This window comes from Mustelus asterias, chromosome 9 (assembly GCF_964213995.1).
Source record: "Mustelus asterias chromosome 9, sMusAst1.hap1.1, whole genome shotgun sequence".
In the NCBI taxonomy this organism is placed as follows: Eukaryota; Metazoa; Chordata; class Chondrichthyes; order Carcharhiniformes; family Triakidae; genus Mustelus; species Mustelus asterias.
Window position 1 is genome coordinate 507404 of NC_135809.1, and position 23850 is coordinate 531253.

The 23850-nt window shown below is 45.9% G+C and overlaps 1 protein-coding gene across 3 annotated transcripts in view; it reads right to left on the reverse strand.

The window, feature by feature from the left end:
• osbpl8 (oxysterol binding protein-like 8) overlaps nt 1–23850 on the reverse strand; it is a 314521-nt gene that overhangs the window by 74251 nt on the left and 216420 nt on the right. For all 3 annotated transcript variants that reach the window (XM_078219490.1, XM_078219489.1, XM_078219491.1), the window contains one exon: nt 4280–4526. In XM_078219490.1, the coding sequence (XP_078075616.1) occupies nt 4280–4526 (247 nt within the window). The remainder of the gene's footprint in view (nt 1–4279; nt 4527–23850) is intronic.

Genomic DNA, 23850 nt, shown 5'->3' on the forward strand with positions numbered 1-23850 from the left:
CTACATGGACTTCAGTAAGGCCTTTGACAAGGTCCCTCATGGCAGACTGGTGCAGAAGGTGAAGTCGCATGAGATCAGAGGTGAGCTGGCAAGGTGGATACAAAACTGGCTCGGTCAAAGAAGACAGAGGGTAGCAGTGGAAGGGTGTGTTTCTGAATGGAGGGCTGTGACAAGTGGCGTTCCTCAGGGATCAGTGCTGGGGCCTTTGCTGGTTGTAATATATATAAACAATTTGGAGGAAAATGTAACTGGATTGATTAGTAAGTTTGCGGGCGACACAAAGATTGGTGGATATGCGGATAGTGATGAGGACCATCAGAGGATACAGCAGGATATAGATCGGTTGGAGACTTGGGCGGAGAGATGGCAGATGGAGTTTAATCCGGACAAACGTGAGGTAATCCATTTTGGAAGGTCTAATACAGATAGGAAATAAACAGTAAATGCCAGAACCCTTAAGAGTATTGATAGGCAAAGGGATCTGGGTGTACAGGTACACAGGTCACTGAAAGTGGCAATGCAGGTGGAGAAGGTAGTCAAGAAGGCATACGGCATGCTTGCCTTCATCGGCCGGGGCATTGAGTTTAAAAATTGGCAAGTCATGTTGCAGCTTTATAGAACCTTCGTGAGGCCGCACTTGGAATATAGTGTTCAATTCTGGTCACCACACTACCAAAAGGGTGTGAAGGCTTTGGAGAGGGTACAGAAAAGATTTACCAGGATGTTGCCTGGTATGGAGGGCATTAGTTAGGAGGAGAGATTGGAGAAACTTGGTTTGTTCTCACTGGAGCGACGCAGGTTGAGGGGAGACCTGGTAGAAGTCTACAAGATGATGAGAGGCATGGACAGAGTGGATAGTTAGAAGCTTTTTCCCAGGGTGGAAGAGTCAATTACTAGGGGGCACAGGTTTAAGGTGAGAGGAGCAAGGTTTAAAGGAGATGTACGAGGTAGATTTTTTACACAGAGAGTAGTGGGTGCCTGGAACTCGTTGCTGGGGGAGGTAGTGGAAGCGGATACGGTAGTGACTTTTAAGGGGCTTCTTGACAAGTACATGAATAGGATGGGAATAGAGGGATATGGTCTCCGGAAGGGTAGGGGGTTTTAGTTCAGTCGGGTAGCATGGTCGGTGCAGGTTTGGAGGTCCGAAGGGCCTGTTCCTGTGCTGTAATTTTATTTGTTCTTTGAATGGGGGGATTTTAAACTGTTTCTCTATCATGCTTAGAGAATTTACAGTGTGAAAAGCAAACAAGAGCTCAATAAAAGAACGAGCTGTTGCTTAGTAACCTGGGGCCATCTTTAGGGAATGAAGATTTTGTGAGTCTAATTGAACGAACCCACAGCAGTTGGAACTATGAAGCTAGAGACAGAACAGCTCTCAGTTCTGCCAGAAGCAGAAGCAGAATAATGGAGTAATGGGCAAGAAAGCAAGTCCAGAAACTAAAGAGCAGTTAGTTGTAGAAACCAGGGAATGAAAAGAGACGTTCCAGGAAACTGAAGTTAAAGGAACAAAGAAACTGGAATTGAAACAGGGTACTGTCCATTGAAGTTACAGACAGAGCAGAAAAGTGCAAACCTGGTAAAGTTAGCTAGTGAGAAACCAGAGATATTTGAAGTAATCATAAGGTTGGTGGTACCTTGCCTGTGAAGCAATTAGTAGTTGATTGCCTGAAAGCTTGTGTGAAAACATGAAAGCACATGGCTATTCAAAACAAAGGAGAGTTTGAAATCCTGGAAATGGATCCTTGCCGGAAAGAGCTGAGAGAAATGTTTCTATGTTAAATCATTGTTGGAAAGAAGATTCTTTGAGGGTAGGATTTGGAAAACTTGTGCGGAAGCCAGGGTCCAGTGAGACTAGTTGGCTTAAGGTATAATAATGATCTGGGGACATTTGAGGTGCAATCTACAGAAGTTCGATTAGAGTGGCATCTACTATTGGGTTTCAGAGTGGGGTGTTGTCTGATCATAGTTGGCCTGTTGGATTCAAGGGAATGTGTGTTGACAGAGAACATTGTAGCTCTGGATATATTTCGTACCCTATGTTATCCTTAAAATAGGTGTACATTTGTGAAGGAGTATTTTATTAGGGTCAAATTTTTAATGTTTAATAATTGTTTTATTAATAAAAGCTCATTGGCAATCTTGTGACTCTGGTCATCCACATTTTCTAAAGAAATCTAAAAGTTACAATCTGTTGAGCCAGGATTCCATTCTGGGACCTTCCCGCCCAGTAATAACATCAACTGGGACCATAACAGTTGCCAGGAAGTAATGACAATGAAGATCACTCAATTTAATAAGACTAAGGGGGGAATTTCACCATTCAGATTCTAAGGGCGGGATCCGGGCGTAATACGGATCCGAGCCCGGAATCCTCTATCCAGCACGCCCATGCGCGTTTTGCCAGCTCCGGTCCGATTCGCGCTGTGGGCGGGGCTTAGCGCTGCCGGAACGATCGGAAAAAATCTGAAGCAGCGCGCCCGGGCGCGAAAGAAAAAAGCAGAGAGAGCGGCTCTCTGACACAGACCATCGTTTGGGGGGGGGGGGGGGGGAGAAGAGAAGAGACGTATCATCCTCTGGTGGTGGGAGGGGAGGGAGTGTGACCGATCATCCCCTTTGAGGGAGGGGGGGGAGAGGGGGTGTGACCGATCGTCCCCGGGGGTGGGGGGGGGTGACGTATGAAGGTGGAAGGCAGCGGGGTTTAAGGAGAAAATCACAGAGCAGAATCTGGACAACTAAAGGCACTGCCACAAATGGTGGGCTGAATGAATGGGTGTGGAGAATGGTTTATAGATCTCCAGAGACTGAAGAATAGAGAGTTCAGGGTGACGGACTGCAGGGCTGGAGAAAGTGAGAGATAAGGAGGGCTAAGGCTATGAAAGATTCAAACTTCAGAAATCCAAATTTGTGGTGTTGGGGGAACCAGGGACTGAGGCAAGTTAGCAAGGGCAGGGGCAATGGGGAAGTGGCAGGCAAGGATGGAATATGGGCAATTTTCAGTGAGCTAAAGCTTTATGGAGAGTAAAGGATGGGAGGCTAGTTCAGAAAGTGTTACTATTAGAAGAATCTAGAGGTGAAGAAGGAATGGATGAATGAGGTCTGTAGCAACAGATGCCCAGGGAGGGAGATGGTGTTGATAATAAAGTTACAAAGTTTATAGGAGGTAAAGACAATGGCAATGATCGCCTAACCAATGTTTTAAACAAATTTATCATTATTAATTTACTCTAGGGCCATTTTGAAACCCGTTTAATGACTTTATGTCCATGCACTCACTTTCACAGAAATATGTGATATAGAAATATAGTCACACCCCCTCTCCTCCCACCCCCTCCCCCTCCCCCAGAGGAGGAGCTGGGTCAGAGAGCTGTTGCAGTCTCTGACCCCGCTCTTCGGAGGCTGCAGCGGCGACTTCGGATTTTTATTCGGCAGGTCGATTAGAGCGCGGATCCGCATCGGACCAGAAGACGGTAAAGTGGGATTTGGTGGTAGAGTTGGGTGCGCGGCTGGATTGGGCGGCCCGACCAAATGCAAATACATTGAAATCGTCGGGCTGCCCAATTCGGGCACGGGCTGGACCCGTGCCCGAATCGGGTGTCGGTAAAGCCGCGATCTGCTCGGAATCGGGTGCAGATCGCGGTATAGGTCCGACGCTACCGCGATTTTGCACCCGAAAACAGGTGCGAAGTTTTGGTAACATCGGGCCCCAAGGCATGTGACTCCAGTGTCACAGCAATGTGGTTGACTCTCAACTGCCCTCTGAAATGGCCTAACAAGCCACTCAGTTTAAGGGCAATTAGGATGGGCAATAAATGCTGGCCAGCCAACGATGCCCTTGTTCCACGAATGAACAAAAAAAGAGCCACCACTCTGAAGGAGGAAGTCACGCTGGTTGAATTAACCAATTTGCTGTTGAAAGGTTAATACGTATACTGTATGACAAGCCACATGTCGATTGTTAGGTGGGTAGATGACTTGCTTCTAGGTCTCAACTTACGTTACTTCGTATGAGTATTTCCCATGAATGTTCACAACATTTTAGCATTCAACTGTGCCATATGGAATACTGAACTACTTATTCTGAGACTGGGTGCACAACGTAAGCAGTATTCCGTTCTTCAGCACCTCAACATGCCCAAATTTGATCAATGCAAAGAAGCAGCAATTAACAATCTGAACTTCAAAGCAGTAATTGTTCACTGAAATCAACATCATCCTTCAGAATACTTTCATGAAATTATGAAATGTGAAAATATGTGTTATCCAATGCAGCTTCTCTTACCTCGCCCAATTCTTCATGGGCTTCTTGTACGTAACTCGTTTCCTTTACTATGTCTATTGGCTGGAGATCACTGTACAGGTCATCATGTTTTTCTGATGTGTCAGAATCACTTTCCTCACTTTTCCCACTTTTCTCCAGTGCGTCATTATCCGATTCCTCGTGGTCAGGCTCATTTTCCCTGTCTGATTTATCGGAGTACAGATCATGGTCTCTAAAATGCTGCTGTTCTATCTCACTTTCATTTAACCTGAAAATACACATTTCATTAATTGGAGGTTTTTCTTATTTTAACTGGAGAAACAAAGATTAATTCTTTTCTGGGTCGCCCTTACTTGAAAAGCTGCAATATACTCAGTGTGATGGATGCAGGTTCAACTGAAGCATTCATAAGAGAATTAGAATTATGTAAAAAGGAAGAATGTGCAGGGTTACGGGGAGAAGGCAGGAGAGTCGGTGCAGATGAGATGGGCTGAATGGCCTCCTTCTGCATTGTAACATTTCTGTCATTCTGTGATACACTGGCCTTAGCATCACTGACAGAATGGAGATATCATTGATAGAATTAATTCAATAACGATACTAGTGTGGATAACACCAGTGAAAAGTACTTCCTTTTCTCGTAAGTGAGACTTTGCAGCAAGTGAGACTGGGATACTTCTCAACCCATTCACGCCATCTTCAAAAAATAAATAAAAAGCACTCACTTATTTTAAGAATTAGTTTCAATTTGTAGCTCAATTATCTGCTAAAATATTCATTACTTATCTTCCAGTTCCCCTTAAATCTTTAAGTCATACATTGCTTCCTGAGGATATTCATTTTTGAGTAACTAGTAATGTCTTTTTCAGTTCAGGATTAAAATTTGCACAAGTATAGGCCCAGTGACTTGCCAATCAATTTTCTATCAATTACTCTCATGTCGACAAAATTGTACTTGATTTTATGGCACAATACTTAAAAGCACCAATGTGCCATGTCTCAAAGTGACTCATCCTTAAGTGGCTCTTAAAATATGACAGCATGAATCTGCAATCTTAAAAATGGTCCATGCCTTCAGATTCAATGGAGGGGCTTCTATCTACTTATAAATACGTAAGTTAACCTTTTGGAAATCAATGTACCATTTGAACAAGCTGCAAGGAGCACATAAATACTCAAGCTTCACACATTAAAATTTAGCTGGGGTACAGGGTCAAGGATCAGCCAGAGGTCAGATTAATCATCAAATTGAAATACCACTGCAATCTGCTATCTACTCTCTGGGAAATCATGCATCAGCCTGGAACCTGGGTCCAGTACATAATCATTACAGCTTGGATTTTGTAGCCTGTGGCAAAGCAATGCAATTACCACTGTTGTTGAAGAAGTCGACCCACAAAGTTCCAGTGGTCTCTGTAGCACAGGTTTCCCTTTCCCAAGGCAGTTTGAATTGGGCACTAACTCAAGGGGATCTCTGGCCATGAAGTAACAGTGTCATCAGCAATCAGGAAAAACAGCCAATCATACTGAACTATCCTTACAGACAGCAAACCAGGAAATTAAAATTAATTTATCCTGCACTTACAATTTTTAGATCACAAAATGAATAATGATTGAGTTAAGATAAACAAACTTCAAGAAAAATTATTTTAAAAATGTAGAATTTCTTTAACATAATGGATAAATTTAACATATCACAAACACACAATTAGCTTTTGGAAGTTGAGGACATTCATCAGTGATTATGAAATTAGTACGCCATAGGAAACCAATTAAATCTCATTCAAAAAAGTGTAACTTTTATAGTGAAATTAACAGCGTGAGGATAGAGGTTCTGGTCAATTCAAGAGTTCCCACTGATCACTGTCAGGGAGGGGTTGTAAGGGAAAGATTTCAACAGCTGAACCTCTGGAGAAATGTAGAATCATTGACAACAAAGGAAAGCAAGAACAGGCACAAATACACAGAGTGTGGTGAATAAGATTTGTGACCACAAGCACAAATAACAGTGTGGGAATGAGATATCACTGCAATTTGCAGACAACTTGCGAGTACAATTGGGGTACTTTAAAATTGACTGAGAACCAGGAGGTAATACTAGAGGGGGATATGAAGGTGCACAGAGAATTGGGACAGACAGATAGCACTAAAATTAGGTTAATAAGTTATTCGATGGGGTCAGAGTAATAACAAAAGTAATAAAGTTTAAATGAGGGTTACTGTGCATGTATGTGAAAACATGCAACGTGCGCTAAATAAGACTGAATTACAGGGACAGGTTGCCAAGTGGAAGTACAATGTTGTGGCTATAATGGAGACCTAGCTCAAAAAAGTGCAGGACTCGGGTATTAAATATATAGAAACTAGAAGCTGGAGGAGACCATTCGGCCCATCGAGTCTGCACCGACAACAGCCTGGAAGCTGAAACCTTCTTAAAATCAGACAACGTTTTGACCTCGGCTATTTTCTGTGGAAGTGAATTCCACACATTCACCACCCTCTGGGTGAAGAAGTTTCTCCTCACCTCAGTTCTAAAAGGTTTACCCCTTATCCTCAAACTATGACTCCTAGTTCTGGACTCCGCCACCATCGGGAACATTCTTTCTGAATCTACCATGTCTATTCCTGGTGTGGAGATGCCGTCGTTGGACTGGGGTAGGCACAGTAAGAAGTCTCACAACGCCAGGTTGAAGTCCAACAGGTTTATTTGGTAGCACGAGCTTTCGGATCGCTGCCCTTTCATCAGGGACAGCACACCTGCTGAAGGGGCAGCGCTCGGAAAGCTTGTCCATAGGACTCTAAAATCGGCCCCACAGGTGGAGGAGGTGGTTAAGAAGGCGTATGGTGTGCTGGCCTTTATCAATCGAGGGATTGAGTTTAGGAGTCCGGGGATAATGATGCAGCTGTATAAGACCCTCGTCAGACCCCACTTGGAGTACTGTGCTCAGTTCTGGTCGTCTCACTATAGGAAGGATGTGGAAAAGATTGAAAGGGTGCAGAGGAGATTTACAAGGATGTTAGAACATAGAACATAGAACAGTACAGCACAGAACAGGCCCTTCGGCCCACGATGTTGTGCCGAGCTTTATCTGAAACCAAGATCAAGCTATCCCACTCCCTATCATCCTGGTGTGCTCCATGTGCCTATCCAATAACCGCTTAAATGTTCCTAAAGTGTCTGACTCCACTATCACTGCAGGCAGTCCATTCCACACCCCAACCACTCTCTGCGTAAAGAACCTACCTCTGACATCCTTCCTATATCTCCCACCACGAACCCTATAGTTATGCCCCCTTGTAATAGCTCCATCCACCCGAGGAAATAGTCTTTGAACGTTCACTCTATCTATCCCCTTCATCATTTTATAAACCTCTACTAAGTCTCCCCTCAGCCTCCTCCACTCCAGAGAGAACAGCCCTAGCTCCCTCAACCTTTCCTCATAAGACCTACCCTCCAAACCAGGCAGCATCCTGGTAAATCTCCTCTGCACTCTTTCCAGCGCTTCCACATCCTTCCTATATCATCATAGAAACCCTACAGTGCAGAAGGAGGCCATTCGGCCCATCGAGTCTGCACCGACCACAATCCCACCCAGGCCCTACCCCCACATATTTTACCCGCTAATCCCTCTAACCTACACATCCCAGGACTCTAAGGGGCAATTTTTTTAACCGGGCCAATCAACCTAACCCGCACATCTTTGGACTGTGGAAGGAAACCGGAGCACCCGGAGGAAACCCACGCAGACACGAGGAGAATGTGCAAACTCCACACAGACAGTGACCCGAGCCGGGAATCGAACCCGGGACCCTGGAGCTGTGAAGCAGCAGTGCGAACCACTGTGCTACCGTGCCGCCCTATAGTGAGGTGACCAGAGGTGACCAGAACTGCACACAATATTCCAAATGTGGTCTCACCAAGGTCCTGTACAGTTGCAGCATAACCCCTCGGCTCTTAAACTCCAACCCCCTGTTAATAAAAGCTAACACACTATAGGCCTTCTTCACAGCTCTATCCACTTGAGTGGCAACCTTTAGAGATCTGTGGATATGAACCCCAAGATCTCTCTGTTCCTCCACAGTCTTCAGAACCCTACCTTTGACCCTGTAATCCACATTTAAATTAGTCCTACCAAAATGAATCACCTCACATTTATCAGGGTTAAACTCCATTTGCCATTTTTCAGCCCAGCTTTGCATCCTATCTATGTCTCTTTGCAACCTACAACAGCTCTCCACCTCATCCATTACTCCACCAATCTTGGTGTCATCAGCAAATTTACTGATCCACCCTTCAGCCCCCTCCTCTAAGTCATTAATAAAAATCACAAAGAGCAGAGGACCAAACACCGATCCCTGTGGCACTCCGCTAGCAACCTGCCTCCAATCCGAAAATTTTCCATCCACCACCACCCTCTGTCTTCGATCAGACAGCCAGTTACCTATCCAATCGGCCAAATTTCCCTCTATCCCACACCTCCTCACTTTCATCATAAGCCGACCATGGGGGACCTTATCAAACGCCTTACTAAAATCCATGTATATGACATCAACTGCCCTACCTTCATCAACACACTTAGTTAACTCCTCAAAAAATTCTATCAAATTTGTGAGGCACGACTTGCCCTTCACGAATCCGTGCTGACTATCCCGGATTAATCCGCATCTTTTTAAATGGTCGTAAATCCCATCCCCAAGGACCTTTTCCATCAATTTACCAACCACCGAAGCAAGACTAACCGGTCTATAATTACCAGGGTCATTTCTATTCCCTTTCTTAAACAGAGGAACAACATTCGCCACTCTCCAGTCCTCTGGCACCATCCCCGTGGACAGCGAGGACCCAAAGATCAAAGCCAAAGGCTCTGCAATCTCATCCCTTGCCTCCCAAAGAATCCTAGGATATATTTCATCAGGCCCAGGGGACTTATCGACCTTCAGTTTATTCAAAACTGCCAGGACATCCTCCCTCCGAACATCTATTTCCTCCAGCCTATTAGCCTGTAACACCTTCTCTTCCTCAAAAACATGGCCCCTCTCCTTGGTGAACACTGAAGAAAAGTATTCATTCATCACCTCGCCCATCTCCACTGACTCCATACACAAGTTCCCACTACTGTCCTTGACCGGCCCTAACCTCACCCTGGTCATTCTTTTGTTCCTCACATAAGAGTAAAAAGTCTTGGGGTTTTCCTTGATCCGACCCGCCAAGGACTTCTCATGTCCCCTCCTAGCTCTCCTAAGCCCCTTTTTCAGCTCATTCCTTGCTAACTTGTAACCCTCAATCGAGCCATCTGAACCTTGTTTCCTCATCCCTACATAAGCTTCCCTCTTCCTTTTCACAAGACATTCCACCTCTTTCGTGAACCACGGTTCCCTCACTCGGCCATTTCCTCCCTGTCTGACAGGGACATACCTATCAAGGACACCCAGTATTTGTTCCTTGAAAAAGTTCCACTTTTCATTAGTTCCTTTCCCTGACAGTTTCTGTTCCCAACTTATGCCCCCTAATTCTTGCCTAATCGCATCATAATTACCTCTCCCCCAATTGTAAACCTTGCCCTGCCGTACGGCCCTATCCCTCTCCATTGCAATAACAAAAGACACCGAATTGTGGTCACTATCTCCAAAGTGCTCTCCCACAACCAAATCTAACACTTGGCCCGGTTCATTTCCCAGTACCAAATCCAACGTGGCCTCACCTCTTGTTGGCCTATCCACATATTGTGTCAGGAAACCTGGATTGTTGCCTGGATTGAGTGGCATGCCTTATGAGGATAGGCTGAGGGAGCTCGGTCTTTTCTCCTTGGAGAGACATAGGATGAGAGGAGGCCTAATAGAGGTATATAAGATGTTGAAAGGTATAGAGCGGGTGGACTCTCAGAGGCTTTTTCCCAGGGTGGAAATGGCTGCTACGAGAAGACACAGGTTTAAGGTGCTGGGGGGTAGGTACAGGGGAGATGTTAGGGGGAAGTTTTTCACACAGAGAGTGGTGGGCAAGTGGAATCGGCTGCCGTCAGTGGTGGTGGAGGCAAACTCAATAGGGTCTTTTAAGAGACTCCTGGATGAGTACATGGGACTTAATAGGATGGAGGGTTATAGGTGGGCCTAAAAGGTAGGGATATGTTCGGCACAACTTGTGGGGCCGAAGGGCCTGTTTTGTGCTGTAGTTTTTCTATGTTTCTATGTCTAATTACTCTTCTAAATGCCAATGAATATAATCCTAACTGACTTAGTCTCTCCTCATATGACAAACCTGCCATCCCAGGAATCAGCCTGGTAAACCTTCCCTCTGTAGCAAGGACATCCTTCCTCAGGTAAGGACACCAAAACTGCACACAATACTCCCGGTGTGGCCTCATCAACGCCCTAAACAATTGCAGTAAAACATCCCTATTCCCATACTCAAATCCTCTTGCTATGAAGACCAACATACAATTGCGTTCTTTACTGTCTGCTGTACGTGCATGCTTACTTTCAGCGACTGTGCTGAGTATTCACCTCTCTCAATTTACACCCATTCAAATGATAAGCTGTTGTCCTATAATTGCTGCCAAAAGTGGAGAACCTCATATTTATCCACATTATACTGCATCTGTCATGCATATGTCGACACACACTCAGACTGTCCAAATCACGCTGAAGCATCTCTGCATCCTTCTCACAGATGTGGAGATGCCGGCGTTGGACTGGGGTAAACACAGTAAGAAGTTTAACAACACCAGGTTAAAGTCCAACAGGTTTATTTGGTAGCAAAAGCCACACAAGCTTTCGAGGCTCTGAGCCCCTTCTTCAGGTGAGTGGGAATTCTGTTCACAAACAGAACTTATAAGACACAGACTCAATTTACATGAATAATGGTTGGAATGCGAATACTTTCAACTAATCCAGTCTTTAAGAAACAAAACAATGGGAGTGGAGAGAGCATCAAGACAGGCTAAAAAGATGTGTATTGTCTCCAGACAAGACAGCCAGTGAAACTCTGCAGGTCCACAGTTCCAACGCGCCACAGCGAAAAACCGCACCGACCTCCTCAGAAGACAAACACGGGACACAGTGGACAGAGTACCCTTCGTCGTCCAGTACTTCCCCGGAGCGGAGAAGCTACGGCATCTCCTCCGGAGCCTTCAACATGTCATTGATGAAGACGAACATCTCGCCAAGGCCATCCCCACACCCCCACTTCTTGCCTTCAAACAACCGCACAACCTCAAACAGACCATTGTCCGCAGCAAACTACCCAGCCTTCAGGAGAACAGTGACCAAGACACCACACAACCCTGCCACAGCAACCTCTGCAAGACGTGCCGGATCATCGACACAGATGCCATCATCTCACGTGAGAACACCATCCACCAGGTACACGGTACATACTCTTGCAACTCGGCCAACGTTGTCTACCTGATACGCTGCAAGAAAGGATGTCCCGAGGCATGGTACATTGGGGAAACTATGCAGACGCTGCGACAACGGATGAATGAACACCGCTCGACAATCACCAGGCAAGACTGTTCTCTTCCTGTTGGGGAGCACTTCAGCGGTCACGGGCATTCGGCCTCTGATATTCGGGTAAGCGTTCTCCAAGGCGGCCTTCGCGACACACGACAGCGCAGAGTCGCGGAGCAGAAACTGATAGCCAGGTTCCGCACACACAAGGACGGCCTCAACCGGGATATTGGGTTTATGTCACACTATTTCACATAAATATTTCTGCTTTTTTCCTCCTGAGTCTTTATCATGCGATCCTAGAATCAGAATTTATGTCACACTATTTGTAACTCCCACAGTTGCGTGGACCTGCAGAGTTTCACTGGCTGTCTTGTCTGGAGACAATACACATCTTTTTAGCCTGTCTTGATGCTCTCTCCACTCCCATTGTTTTGTTTCTTAAAGACTGGATTAGTTGTAAGTATTCGCATTCCAACCATTATTCATGTAAATTGAGTCTGTGTCTTATAAGTTCTGTTTGTGAACAGAATTCCCACTCACCTGAAGAAGGGGCTCAGAGCCTCGAAAGCTTGTGTGGCTTTTGCTACCAAATAAACCTGTTGGACTTTAACCTGGTGTTGTTAAACTTCTTACTGTCCTTCTCACAGCTCACCCTCCCACCCAACTTTATATCATCTGAAAATTTGGAGATAATACATTTAGCTCCCTCTTCCAAATCATTAATATATAAAATGAAGTTACTCGTCACTGCCTGCCAATCACAAACAGACTCATTTATGCAACTCTTTGCTTCCGATCTGCTAACTAGCTTTTTAACCATCTCACTAAGATTGGTGGCATAGTGCACAGTGAAGAAAGTTGTCTCCAATTGCAACGGGATCTTGATCAATTGGGCCAGTGGGCTGACGAATGGCAGATGGAGTTCAATTTAGACAAATGCGAGGTGATGCATTTTGGTAGATTGAACAAGGGCAGGACTTACTCAGTTAATGGTAGGGCGTTGGGGAGAGTTACAGAACAAAGAGATCTGGGGGTGCATGTTCATAGCTCCTTGAAAGTGGAGTCACAGGTGGACAGAGTGGTGAAGAAGGCATTCGGCATGCTTGGTTTCATCGGTCAGAACATTGAATACAGGAGTTGGGACGTCTTGTTGAAGTTGTACAAGACATTGGTAAGGCCACACTTGGAATACTGTGTGCAATTCTGGTCACCCTATTATAGAAAGGATATTATTAAACTAGAAAGAGTGCAGAAAAGATTTACTAGGATGCTACCGGGACTTGATGGATTGAGTTACAAGGAGAGGCTGGATAGACTGAGACTTTTTTCTCTGCAGCATAGGAGGCTGAGGGGTGATCTTATAGAGGTCTATAAAATAATGAGGGGCACAGATCAGCTAGATAGTAAATATCTTTTCCCAAAAGTAAGGGAGGGCATAGGTTTAAGGTGAGAGGGGAGAGATACAAAAGTGTCCAGAAGGGCACTTTTTTCACACAGAGGGTGGTGAGTGTCTGGAACAAACTGCCAGAGGTAGTAGTAGAGGCGGGTACAATTTTGTCTTTTAAAAAGCATTTAGATAGTTACATGGGTACGAAGGGTATCGAGGGATATGGGCCAAATGCGGGCAATTGGGATTAGTTTTAAAAAAAGGGCGGCATGAACAGGTTGGGCCGAAGGGCCTGTTTCCATGCTGTAAACCTCTATGTCTCTAAGACATTACCCGCAATCCCATGGGGTTTAACTTTACATAGCAGTCTGCTACGTGAGGCCTTGTCGAATGCCTTCTGAAAGTCTAAACATACCATATTGGATGGGGAAGAGTTCGTTAGGTGTGTTCAGGAGGGTTTCCTGACACAGCATGTGGACAAGCCTGCAAGAGGAGAGGCTGTACTTGATCTGATACTGACCAATGAACCTGGACAGGTGTCAGATCTCTGTGGGAGAGCATCTTGGGGATAGCGATCATAACTCTATCTCCTTTAGGCTTGCATTGGAAAAAGAGAGGATCAGGCAAGCTAGGAAAGTGTTTATATGGAGTAAGGGGAAATATGAAGACATTAGACAGCAAATTAGAGGAGTAAATTGGAAGGAGGTATTCTCGGGGAAATGTACTGAAGAGAGGTGGCAGTTTTTCAAGGAACGTCTGTCTAGAGTTCTACAGGACAACGTTCCGAGCAGACAGGGAGGTGTTGGTCGGTTAAAGGAACCGTGGTGCACGAAAGCTGTGCGGGACCTAGTCGAGAAGAAAAGGAAAGCGTACAAAAGGCTCAGAGAGCTTGGCGAAGATAGGGATCTAGGTGAGTATACGGCTTGTAGGAAGGGACTAAAGAAGGAAATTAGGAGAGCCAGAAGGGGTCACGAGAAGGCCCTGGCAGGTAGGATTAAGGAGAACCCCAAGGCGTTCTATAAATATGTGAAGAGTAAAAGGATGAGGCGTGAAGGAATAGGGCCTATAAAAGGTGAAGGCGGGAAAGTCTGTACGGAACCAGTAGAAATGGCAGAGGTGCTCAATGAGTATTTTGCCTCGGTTTTCACAGAGGAGAAGGACCTGGGTGGATGTACTGTGGGCGTGCGGTGCACTGAAAGGATTGAGTATGTGGACTTTAAGAAAGAGGTTGTGCTGGAATCTTTGAATGGCATCAAGACAGATAAGTCGCCGGGTCCGGATGGGATGTACCCCAGGTTACTGTGGGAGGCGAGGGAAGAGATTGCAGAGCCTCTGGCGATGATCTTTGCGTCGTCGATGGAGACGGGAGAGGTGCCGGAGGATTGGAGGATTGCGGATGTGGTTCCTATTTTCAAGAAGGGGAATAGGGATAGCCCAGGTAATTACCGACCGCTGAGTCTAACCTCAGTGGTTGGTAAACTGATGGAGAAGATCCTGAGGGACAGGATATATGAGCATTTAGAGAGGTTTAGTATGCTCAAGAATACTCAGCATGGCTTTGTCAAGGGCAGATCGTGCCTGACGAGCCTGGTGGAGTTCTTCGAAAATGTGACTAAACACATTGACGAAGGGAAAGCGGTAGATGTGGTTTATATGGATTTTAGCAAGGCGTTCGATAAGGTCCCCCACGCAAGGCTTCTAGAAAAAGTGAGAGGGCATGGGATCCAAGGGGCTGCTGCCCGGTGGATCCAGAACTGGCTTGCCCAAAGGAGGCAGAGAGTGGGTATAAATGGGTCTTTTTCTAAATGGAGGTCGGTCACCAGTGGTGTGCCCCAGGAATCTGTTCTGGGACCCTTGCTGTTTGTCATTTTCATAAATGACCTGGATGAGGAAGCGGAGGGATGGGTTGGTAAGTTTGCCGACGACACGAAGGTTGGTGGGGTTGTGGATAGTCTGGAGGGATGTCAGAAGTTACAGAGGGACATAGATAGGATGCAAGACTAGGCGGACAAGTGGCAGATGGACTTCAACCCAGTTAAATGCGTCGTGGTCCATTTCGGTAGGTCAAATGGGATGACGGAGTACAATATAAAGGGAAAGACTCTTAGTACTGCAGAGGATCAGAAGGACCTTGGGGTCCGGGTCCATAGGACTCTGAAATCGGCCCCGCAGGTGGAGGATGTGGTTAAGAAGGCGTATGGTGTGCTGGCCTTTATCAATCGAGGGATTGAGTTTAGGAGTCTGGGGATAATGATGCAGCTATATAAGACCCTCGTCAGACCCCACTTGGAGTACTGTGCTCAGTTCTGGTCGCCTCATTACAGGAAGGATGTGGAAAAGATTGAAAGGGTGCAGAAGAGAGTTACAAGGATGTTGCCTGGATTGAGTGGCATGCCTTACGAGGATAGGCTGAGGGAGCTCGGTCTTTTCTCCTTGGAGAGACGAAGGATGAGAGGAGACCCAATAGAGCTGTATAAGATGTTGAGAGGCATAGATCGGGTGGACTCTCAGAGGCTTTTTCCCAGGGTGGAAGTGTCTGCATCTTCAACATCTTATTTACCTCTATTAGGCCTCCTCTCATCCTTCGTCTCTCCAAGGAGAAAAGACCGAGCTCCCTCAGCCTATCCTCATAAGGCATGCCACTCAATCCAGGCAACATCCTTGTAAATCTCCTCTGCACACTTTCAATCTTTTCCACATCCTTCCTATAGTGAGGCGACCAGAACTGAGCACAGTATCTTAGAAATCTTAGAAAGTACTCCAAGTGGGGTCTGACGAGGGTCTTATATAGCTACATCATTATCCCCGGACTCCTAAACTCAATCCCTTGATTGATAAAGGCCAGCACACCATACGCCTTCTTAACCACATCCTCCACCTGCGGGGCCGATTTCAGAGTCCAATGTGAGGGGTAAGTTTTTCACACAAAGGGTGGTGGGCGAGTGGAATCGGCTGCCGTCAGTGGTGGTGGAGGCAAACTCAATAGGGTCTTTTAAGAGACTCCTGGATGAGTACATGGAGCGTAATAGGATGGAGGGTTATAGGTAGGTCTAGAAGGTAGGGATGTGTTCGGCACAACTTGTGGGCCGAAGGGCCTATTTGTGCTGTAGTTTTTCTATGTTTCTATATCCACTGGTTCTCCTCGGTCAACTCAACTGGTTACATCCTCAAAGAATTCCAATATAATTGTCAGGCATGATTTCCCCTTTGTAAATCCATGCTGACTTTGTCTGATTATACTACTGATTTTCAGGTTTGCTGATAACACCATCGTAGTGGGTCGGATCTCAAAGAATGACGAGATGGAACATAGAACATAGAACATTACAGCGCAGAACAGGCCCTTCGGCCCACGATGTTGCACCGACCAGTTAAAAAAAAAACAAAACTGTGACCCTCCAACCTAAACCAATTTCTTTTCGTCCATGAACCTATCTACGGATCTCTTAAACGCCCCCAAACTAGGCGCATTTACTACTGATGCTGGCAGGGCATTCCAATCCCTCACCACCCTCTGGGTAAAGAACCTACCCCTGACATCGGTTCTATAACTACCCCCCCTCAATTTAAAGCCATGCCCCCTCGTGCTGGATTTCTCCATCAGAGGAAAAAGGCTATCACTATCCACCCTATCTAAACCTCTAATCATCTTATATGTTTCAATAAGATCCCCTCTTAGCCGCCGCCTTTCCAGCGAAAACAATCCCAAATCCCTCAGCCTCTCCTCATAGGATCTCCCCTCCATACCAGGCAACATCCTGGTAAACCTCCTCTGCACCCTCTCCAAAGCCTCCACATCCTTCCTGTAATGTGGGGACCAGAACTGCACACAGTACTCCAAGTGCGGCCGCACCAGAGTTGTGTACAGTTGCAACATAACGCTACGACTCCTAAATTCAATCCCCCTACCAATAAACGCCAAGACACCATATGCCTTCTTAACAACCTTATCTACTTGATTCCCAACTTTCAGGGATCTATGCACACATACACCTAGATCCCTCTGCTCCTCCACACTATTCAAAGTCCTCCCGTTAGCCCTATACTCAACACATCTGTTATTCCTACCAAAGTGAATTACCTCACACTTCTCCGCATTAAACTCCATCCGCCACCTCTCGGCCCAACTTTGCAACCTGTCTAAGTCTTCCTGCAAACTACGACACCCTTCCTCACTGTCTACCACACCACCGACTTTGGTGTCATCAGCAAATTTGCTAATCCACCCAACTATACCCTCATCCAGATCATTAATAAATATTACAAACAGCAGTGGCCCCAAAACAGATCCCTGAGGTACACCACTTGTAACCGCACTCCATGATGAATATTTACTATCAACCACCACCCTCTGTTTCCTATCCGCTAGCCAATTCCTGATCCAATTTCCTAGATCACCCCCAATCCCATACATCTGCATTTTCTGCAGAAGCCTACCATGGTGAACCTTATCAAACGCCTTACTAAAATCCATATATACCACGTCCACTGCCTTGCCCCCATCCACCTCCTTGGTCACTTTCTCAAAAAACTCAATAAGGTTAGTAAGGCACGACCTACCTGCCACAAAACCATGCTGACTATCACCTATCAATTCATTACTCTCCAAATAACTATAAATCCTATCCCTTATAATTTTTTCCAACATCTTGCCGACAACAGAAGTGAGACTCACCGGTCTATAATTCCCGGGGAAGTCTCTGTTCCCCTTCTTAAACAATGGGACAACATTCGCTAACCTCCAATCTTCTGGTACTATACCAGAGGCCAACGACGACCTGAAGATCAGAGCCAGAGGCTCTGCAATCACTTCTCTTGCCTCCCAGAGAATCCTTGGATAAATCCCATCCGGACCAGGGGATTTATCTATTTTCAGACCCTCCAGAATATCCTGCACATCCTCCTTATCAACTGTAATACTGTCTATTCTACTCCCTTGCAACCCAGTGTCCTCCTCAGCTATATTCATGTCCCCTTGCGTGAACACCGAAGAGAAATATTGGTTCAATGCTTCACCAATCTCCTCCGGTTCCACACATAACTTCCCTCTGCCATCTATAACTGGCCCTAAACTTGCCCTAACCAACCTTCTGTTCTTGACATACCTATAGAACGCCTTAGGATTCTCTTTAACCCTATCCGCCAAAGTCTTCTCATGTCCCCTTTTAGCCCTTCTAAGCTCGCTCTTCAACTCCCTCTTAGCCAATCTAAAGCTTTCTAGTGCACTACCCGAGTGCTCACGTCTCATCCGAACATAAGCCTCCTTTTTCTTTTTAACCAACAAAGAAACTTTTTTGGTGCACCACGGTTCCCTAGCCCTACCAATTCCTCCTTGCCTGACAGGGACATACCTATCACAGACTCGCAGTAGCTGCTCCTTGAAAAAACTCCACATGTCGGACGTTCCCAAGAGATAAAGAATCTGGTGAACTGGTGCAATGACAATAATCTCTCCCTCAATGTCAACAAAACGAAAGAGATAGTCATCGACTTCAGGAAGCGTAGTGGAGGACATGCCCCGGTCTACATCAACAAGGGTCATGTAGAAATGGTCGAGAGCTTCAAGGTTTCGAGATCACCAACAACTTGTCCTGGTCCTTCCATGCTGACGCTATAGTTAAGAAAACCAATGCCTCTACATTCTCAGAAGACTATGGAAATTTGGCATGTCCACTACGGATCTCAACAATTTCAACAGATGCACCATAGAAAGCATTCTTTCTGTTTGTATCACAGCTTGGTATGTCTCCTGCTCTGTCCAAGACCACAAGAAACTACAAAAGGTTGTGAATGAAGCCCAGTTCATCACTCAAACCAGCCTCCCACCCACTGACTACATCTATACTTCCCGTTGCCTCGGAAAAGCAGCCAGCATAATTAAGGACCTCGGACATACTCTCTTCCACCTTCTGCTGTCGGGAAAAAGATACAAAAGTCTGAGGATACGTACCAACCGACTCGACCATCTCCTTCCCTGCTGCCATCAGACTTTTGAATGGACCTACCTTGCATTAAGGATCTGGTAATGTGTAACGAGGTAGGTAGAATTAAGGATGTTCTTGTGAAGGACCCTCTTGGGTCAAGTGATCACAATATGGTTGAATTTCTGATACAAATGGAAGAGGAGAAAGTAGGGTCCCATACCAGTGTCCTCTGTTTGAACAGAGGGAAGTATGATAGGATGAGGGCTGAATTGGCTAGGGTGGACTGGGAGAGCAGACTGGTAGGTAGGACAGCTGAGGAACAGTGGAGGATTTTTAAGGAGATCCTTTTCAGTACTCAGCAACAATATATTCCGGTGATAAAGAAGGACTTTACAAATATTGACTGGAAAAGCTATAGTTCGAGTACTTTAGAGGGGTCGGTTTTTGTCCAGTGTGTGCAGGAAGGCTTCCTGACGCAGTATGTAGATAGACCAACAAGAGGCGAGGCCACATTGGATTTGGTACTGGGTAATGAACCAGGCCAGATGTTAGATTTGGAGGTAGGTGAGCACTTTCGTGACAGTGACCACAATTCAATTACATTTACTTTGGCAATGGAAAAGGATAGGTATATACCAAAGGGCAAGAGTTATAGCTCGGGGAAAGGAAATTATGATGCCTGATGGCATCTATCCTCGACTGCTCAGGGAGACGAGAGGTGAAATTGCTGGGCCTCTGACGGAAATCTTTGTCGCTTCTTTGGACACGGGTGAGGTCCCTGAGGATTGGAGGATAGCGAATGTGGTCCCGTTGTTTAAGAAGGGTAGCAGGGATAACCCAGGAAATTATAGGCCGGTGAGCTTGACGTCCGTGGTAGGGAAGTTGTTGGAGAGGATTCTTAGAGACAGGATGTATGTGCATTTAGAACGAAACAAGCTCATTAGTGACAGACAGCATGGTTTTGTAAGAGGGAGGTCGTGCCTTACAAATTTGGTGGAGTTTTTTGAGGAAGTGACAAAAACGGTTGATGAAGGAAGGGCCGTGGATGTCATCTATATGGATTTCAGTAAGGCATTTGACAAAGTCCCACATGGCAGGTTGGGTAAGAAGGTTAAGGCTCATGGGATACAAGGAGAAGTGGCTAGATGGGTGGAGAACTGGCTTGGCCATAGGAGACAGAGGGTAGTGGTCAAAGGGTCTTTTTCCGGCTTTAGGTCTGTGACCAGTGGTGTTCCGCAGGGCTCTGTACTGGGACCTCTGCTATTTGTGATATATATAAATGATTTGGAAGAAGGTGTAACTGGTGTAATCAGCAAGTTTGCGGATGACACGAAGATGGCTAGAATTGCGGATAGCGAAGAGCATTGTCGGGCAATACAGCAGGATATAGATAGGCTGGAAAATTGGGCGGAGAGGTGGCAGATGGAGTTTAATCCGGATAAATGCGAAGTGATGCATTTTGGAAGAAATAATGTAGGGAGGAGTTATACAATAAATGGCAGAGTCATCAGGAGTATAGAAACACAGAGGGACCTAGGTGTGCAAGTCCACAAATCCTTGAAGGTGGCAACACAGGTGGAGAAGGTGGTGAAGAAGGCATATGGTATGCTTGCCTTTATAGGACGGGGTATAGAGTATAAAAGCTGGAGTCTGATGATGCAGCTGTATAGAACGCTGGTTAGGCCACATTTGGAGTACTGCGTCCAGTTCTGGTCGCCGCACTACCAGAAGGACGTGGAGGCGTTAGAGAGAGTGCAGAGAAGGTTTACCAGGATGTTGCCTGGTATGGAGGGTCTTAGCTATGAGGAGAGATTGGGTAGACTGGGGTTGTTCTCCTTGGAAAGACGGAGAATGAGGGGAGATCTAATAGAGGTGTACAAGATTATGAAGGGTATAGATAGGGTGAACAGTGGGAAGCTTTTTCCCATCACGAGGGGTCACGGGCTCAAGCTGAGAGCGGCGAAGTATAACTCAGATATTAGAGGGATGTTTTTTACACAGAGGGTGGTGGGGGCCTGGAATGCGCTGCCAAGTAGGGTGGTGGAGGCAGGCACGCTGACATCGTTTAAGACTTACCTGGATAGTCACATGAGCAGCCTGGGAATGGAGGGATACAAACGATTGGTCTAGTTGGACCAAGGAGCGGCACAGGCTTGGAGGGCCGAAGGGCCTGTTTCCTGTGCTGTACTGTTCTCTTTGATTTAGCTGGCATAGGTTGGGGAAGGAAACTGCAGGGGATGGGCACAATTGTAATGTGGAACTTGTTCAACGAACAGCTACCACGCGTCCTTGATAAATATGTACCTGTCAGGCAGGGAGGAAGCAGACGTGCGAGGGAACCGTGGTTTACTAAGGAGGTTGAATCTCTTGTGAAGAGGAAGAAGGAGACTTATGTTAAGATGAGACGTGAAGGTTCAGTTAGGGCGCTTGAGAGTTACAAGTTAGCCAGGAAGGACCTAAAGAAAGAGTTAAGAAGAGCCAGGAGGGGACATGAGAAGTCTTTGGCAGGTAGGATCAAGGAAAACCCTAAAGCTTTCTATAGGTATGTCAGGAGTAAAAGAATGACTAGGGTAAGATTAGGGCCAGTCAAGGACAGGAGTGGGAAGTTGTGCGTGGAGTCTGAAGAGATAGGAGAGGCACTAAATGAATATTTTTCGTCGGCATTCACACTGGAGAGGGACAGTGTTGTTGAGGGGAGTACTGAGATGCAGGCTGTTGGACTGGATGGGATTGATGTTCATAAGGAGGAGGTGTTAGCAATGCTGGAAAGGGTAAAAATAGATAAGTCCCCTGGGCCGGATGGGATTTATCCGAGGATTCTCTGGGAGGCTAGAGAGGAGACTGCAGAGCCTTTGATCTTTGGGTTGTCATTGTCTACAGGAACAGTGCCAGAAGACTGGAGGATAGCAAATGTTGTCCCCTTGTTCAAGAAGGGGAGTAGGGACAACCCTGGTAATTATAGACCGGTGAGCCTTACTTCTGTTGTGGGCAAAGTATTGGAAAGGATTATAAGAGATAGGATTTATCATCACCTAGAAAGGAATAATTTGATTAGGGATAGTCAGCACGGTTTTGTGAAGGGTAGGTCGTGCCTCACAAACCTTATTGAGTTCTTTGAGAAGGTGCCCAAAGAGGTGGATGAGGGTAAAGCGGTTGATGTGGTGTATATGGATTTCAGCAAAGCGTTTGATAAGGTTCCCCATGGTAAGCTTTTACAGAAAATACGGACACATGGGATTGAGGGTGATTTAGTGGTTTGGATCAGGAATTGGCTAGCTGTAAGAAAACAAAGGGAGGTGGTTGATGGGAAATATTCATCCTGGAGTTCAGTTACTAGTGGTGTACCACAAGGATCTGTTTTGGGGCCACTGTTGTTTGTCATTTTTATTAATGACTTGGATGAAGGCGTGGAAGGATTAGTAAATTTGCGGATGACACTAAAGTCGGTGGAGTTGTAGACAGTGCGGAGGGAAGTGGCAGGTTACAGAGGGACATAGATAAGCTGCAGAGCTGGGCTGAGAGGTGGCAAATGGAGTTTAATGCGGAAAAGTGTGAGATGATTCACTTTGGAAGGAGTAACAGGAATACAGAGTACTGGGCTAATGGTAAGATACTTGGTAGTGTGGATGAACAGAGGGATCTGGGTGTCCATGTGCATAGATCCCTGAAAGTTGGCACCCAGGTTGATAGGGTTGTTAAGAAGGCATACGGTGTGTTAGCTTTTATTGGTAGAGGGATTGGGTTTCGGAGCCAGGAGTTCATGCTGCAACTGTACAAAACTCTGGTGCGGCCGCATTTGGAGTATTGCGTACAGTTCTGGTCGTCGTATTACAGGAAAGATGTGGAAGTGTTGGAAAGGGTGCAGAGGAGATTTACCAGGATGTTGCCTGGTATGGTGGGAAAATCGTATGAGGAAAGGCTGAGGGGCTTGAGGTTGTTTTCGTTAGAGAGAAGAAGGTTAAGAGGTGACTTAATAGAGGCATACAAGATGATCAGAGGATTAGATAGGGTGGATAGTGAGAGCCTTTTTCCTCGGATGGTGTTGGCTAGCACGAGGGGACATAGTTTTAAATTGAGGGGTGAAAGATACAGGACAGATGTGAGAGGTAGGTTCTTTACTCAGAGAGTAGTAAGGGTGTGGAATGCCCTGCCTGCAGCAGTGGTGGACTCATCAACGTTGAGAGCGTTCAAGTGGTTATTGGATAAACATATGGATGATATTGGAATAGTGTAGATTAGAGGGGCTTTAGATTGGTACCACTGGTCGGCGCAACATCGAGGGCCGAAGGGCCTGTACTGCACTGTCATGTTCTATGTTCTATGACTGTGAGAAAAGGGATAACCAGCCGTGGATAACGAAGGAAATTAAGGAGATTATTAAATTAAAGACCGATGCGTACAGAGTGGCCAAAAATAGTGGAGAATCGGAAGATTGGGAAAACTTTAAGAAACAACAAAGAACGACTCAGAAAGCGATAAAGAAAGGAAAGATAGGTTATGAAGCTAGGCTAGCTCTAAATATAAAAATGGTAGTAAAAGCTTTTACAAATATATAAAAAGGAAGAGAGTGGCAAGAGTGAATGTTGGACCCTTGGAGGATGAGGGGGGGATTTAATAGTGGGAAATGAGGAAATGGCTGAAACTTTAAATAAGTTTTTTGTGTTGGTCTTTACGGTGGAAGACACAAATAGTTTACCGAATATTAACGATAGAGGGTTGGTAGGAGAGGTACTCAATACAATTAATGTTACCAGGGAGGCAGTGCTTGGTAGACTAACGGGACTGAAGGTGGACAAGTCCCCGGGCCCGGATGGAATACATCCCAGGGTACT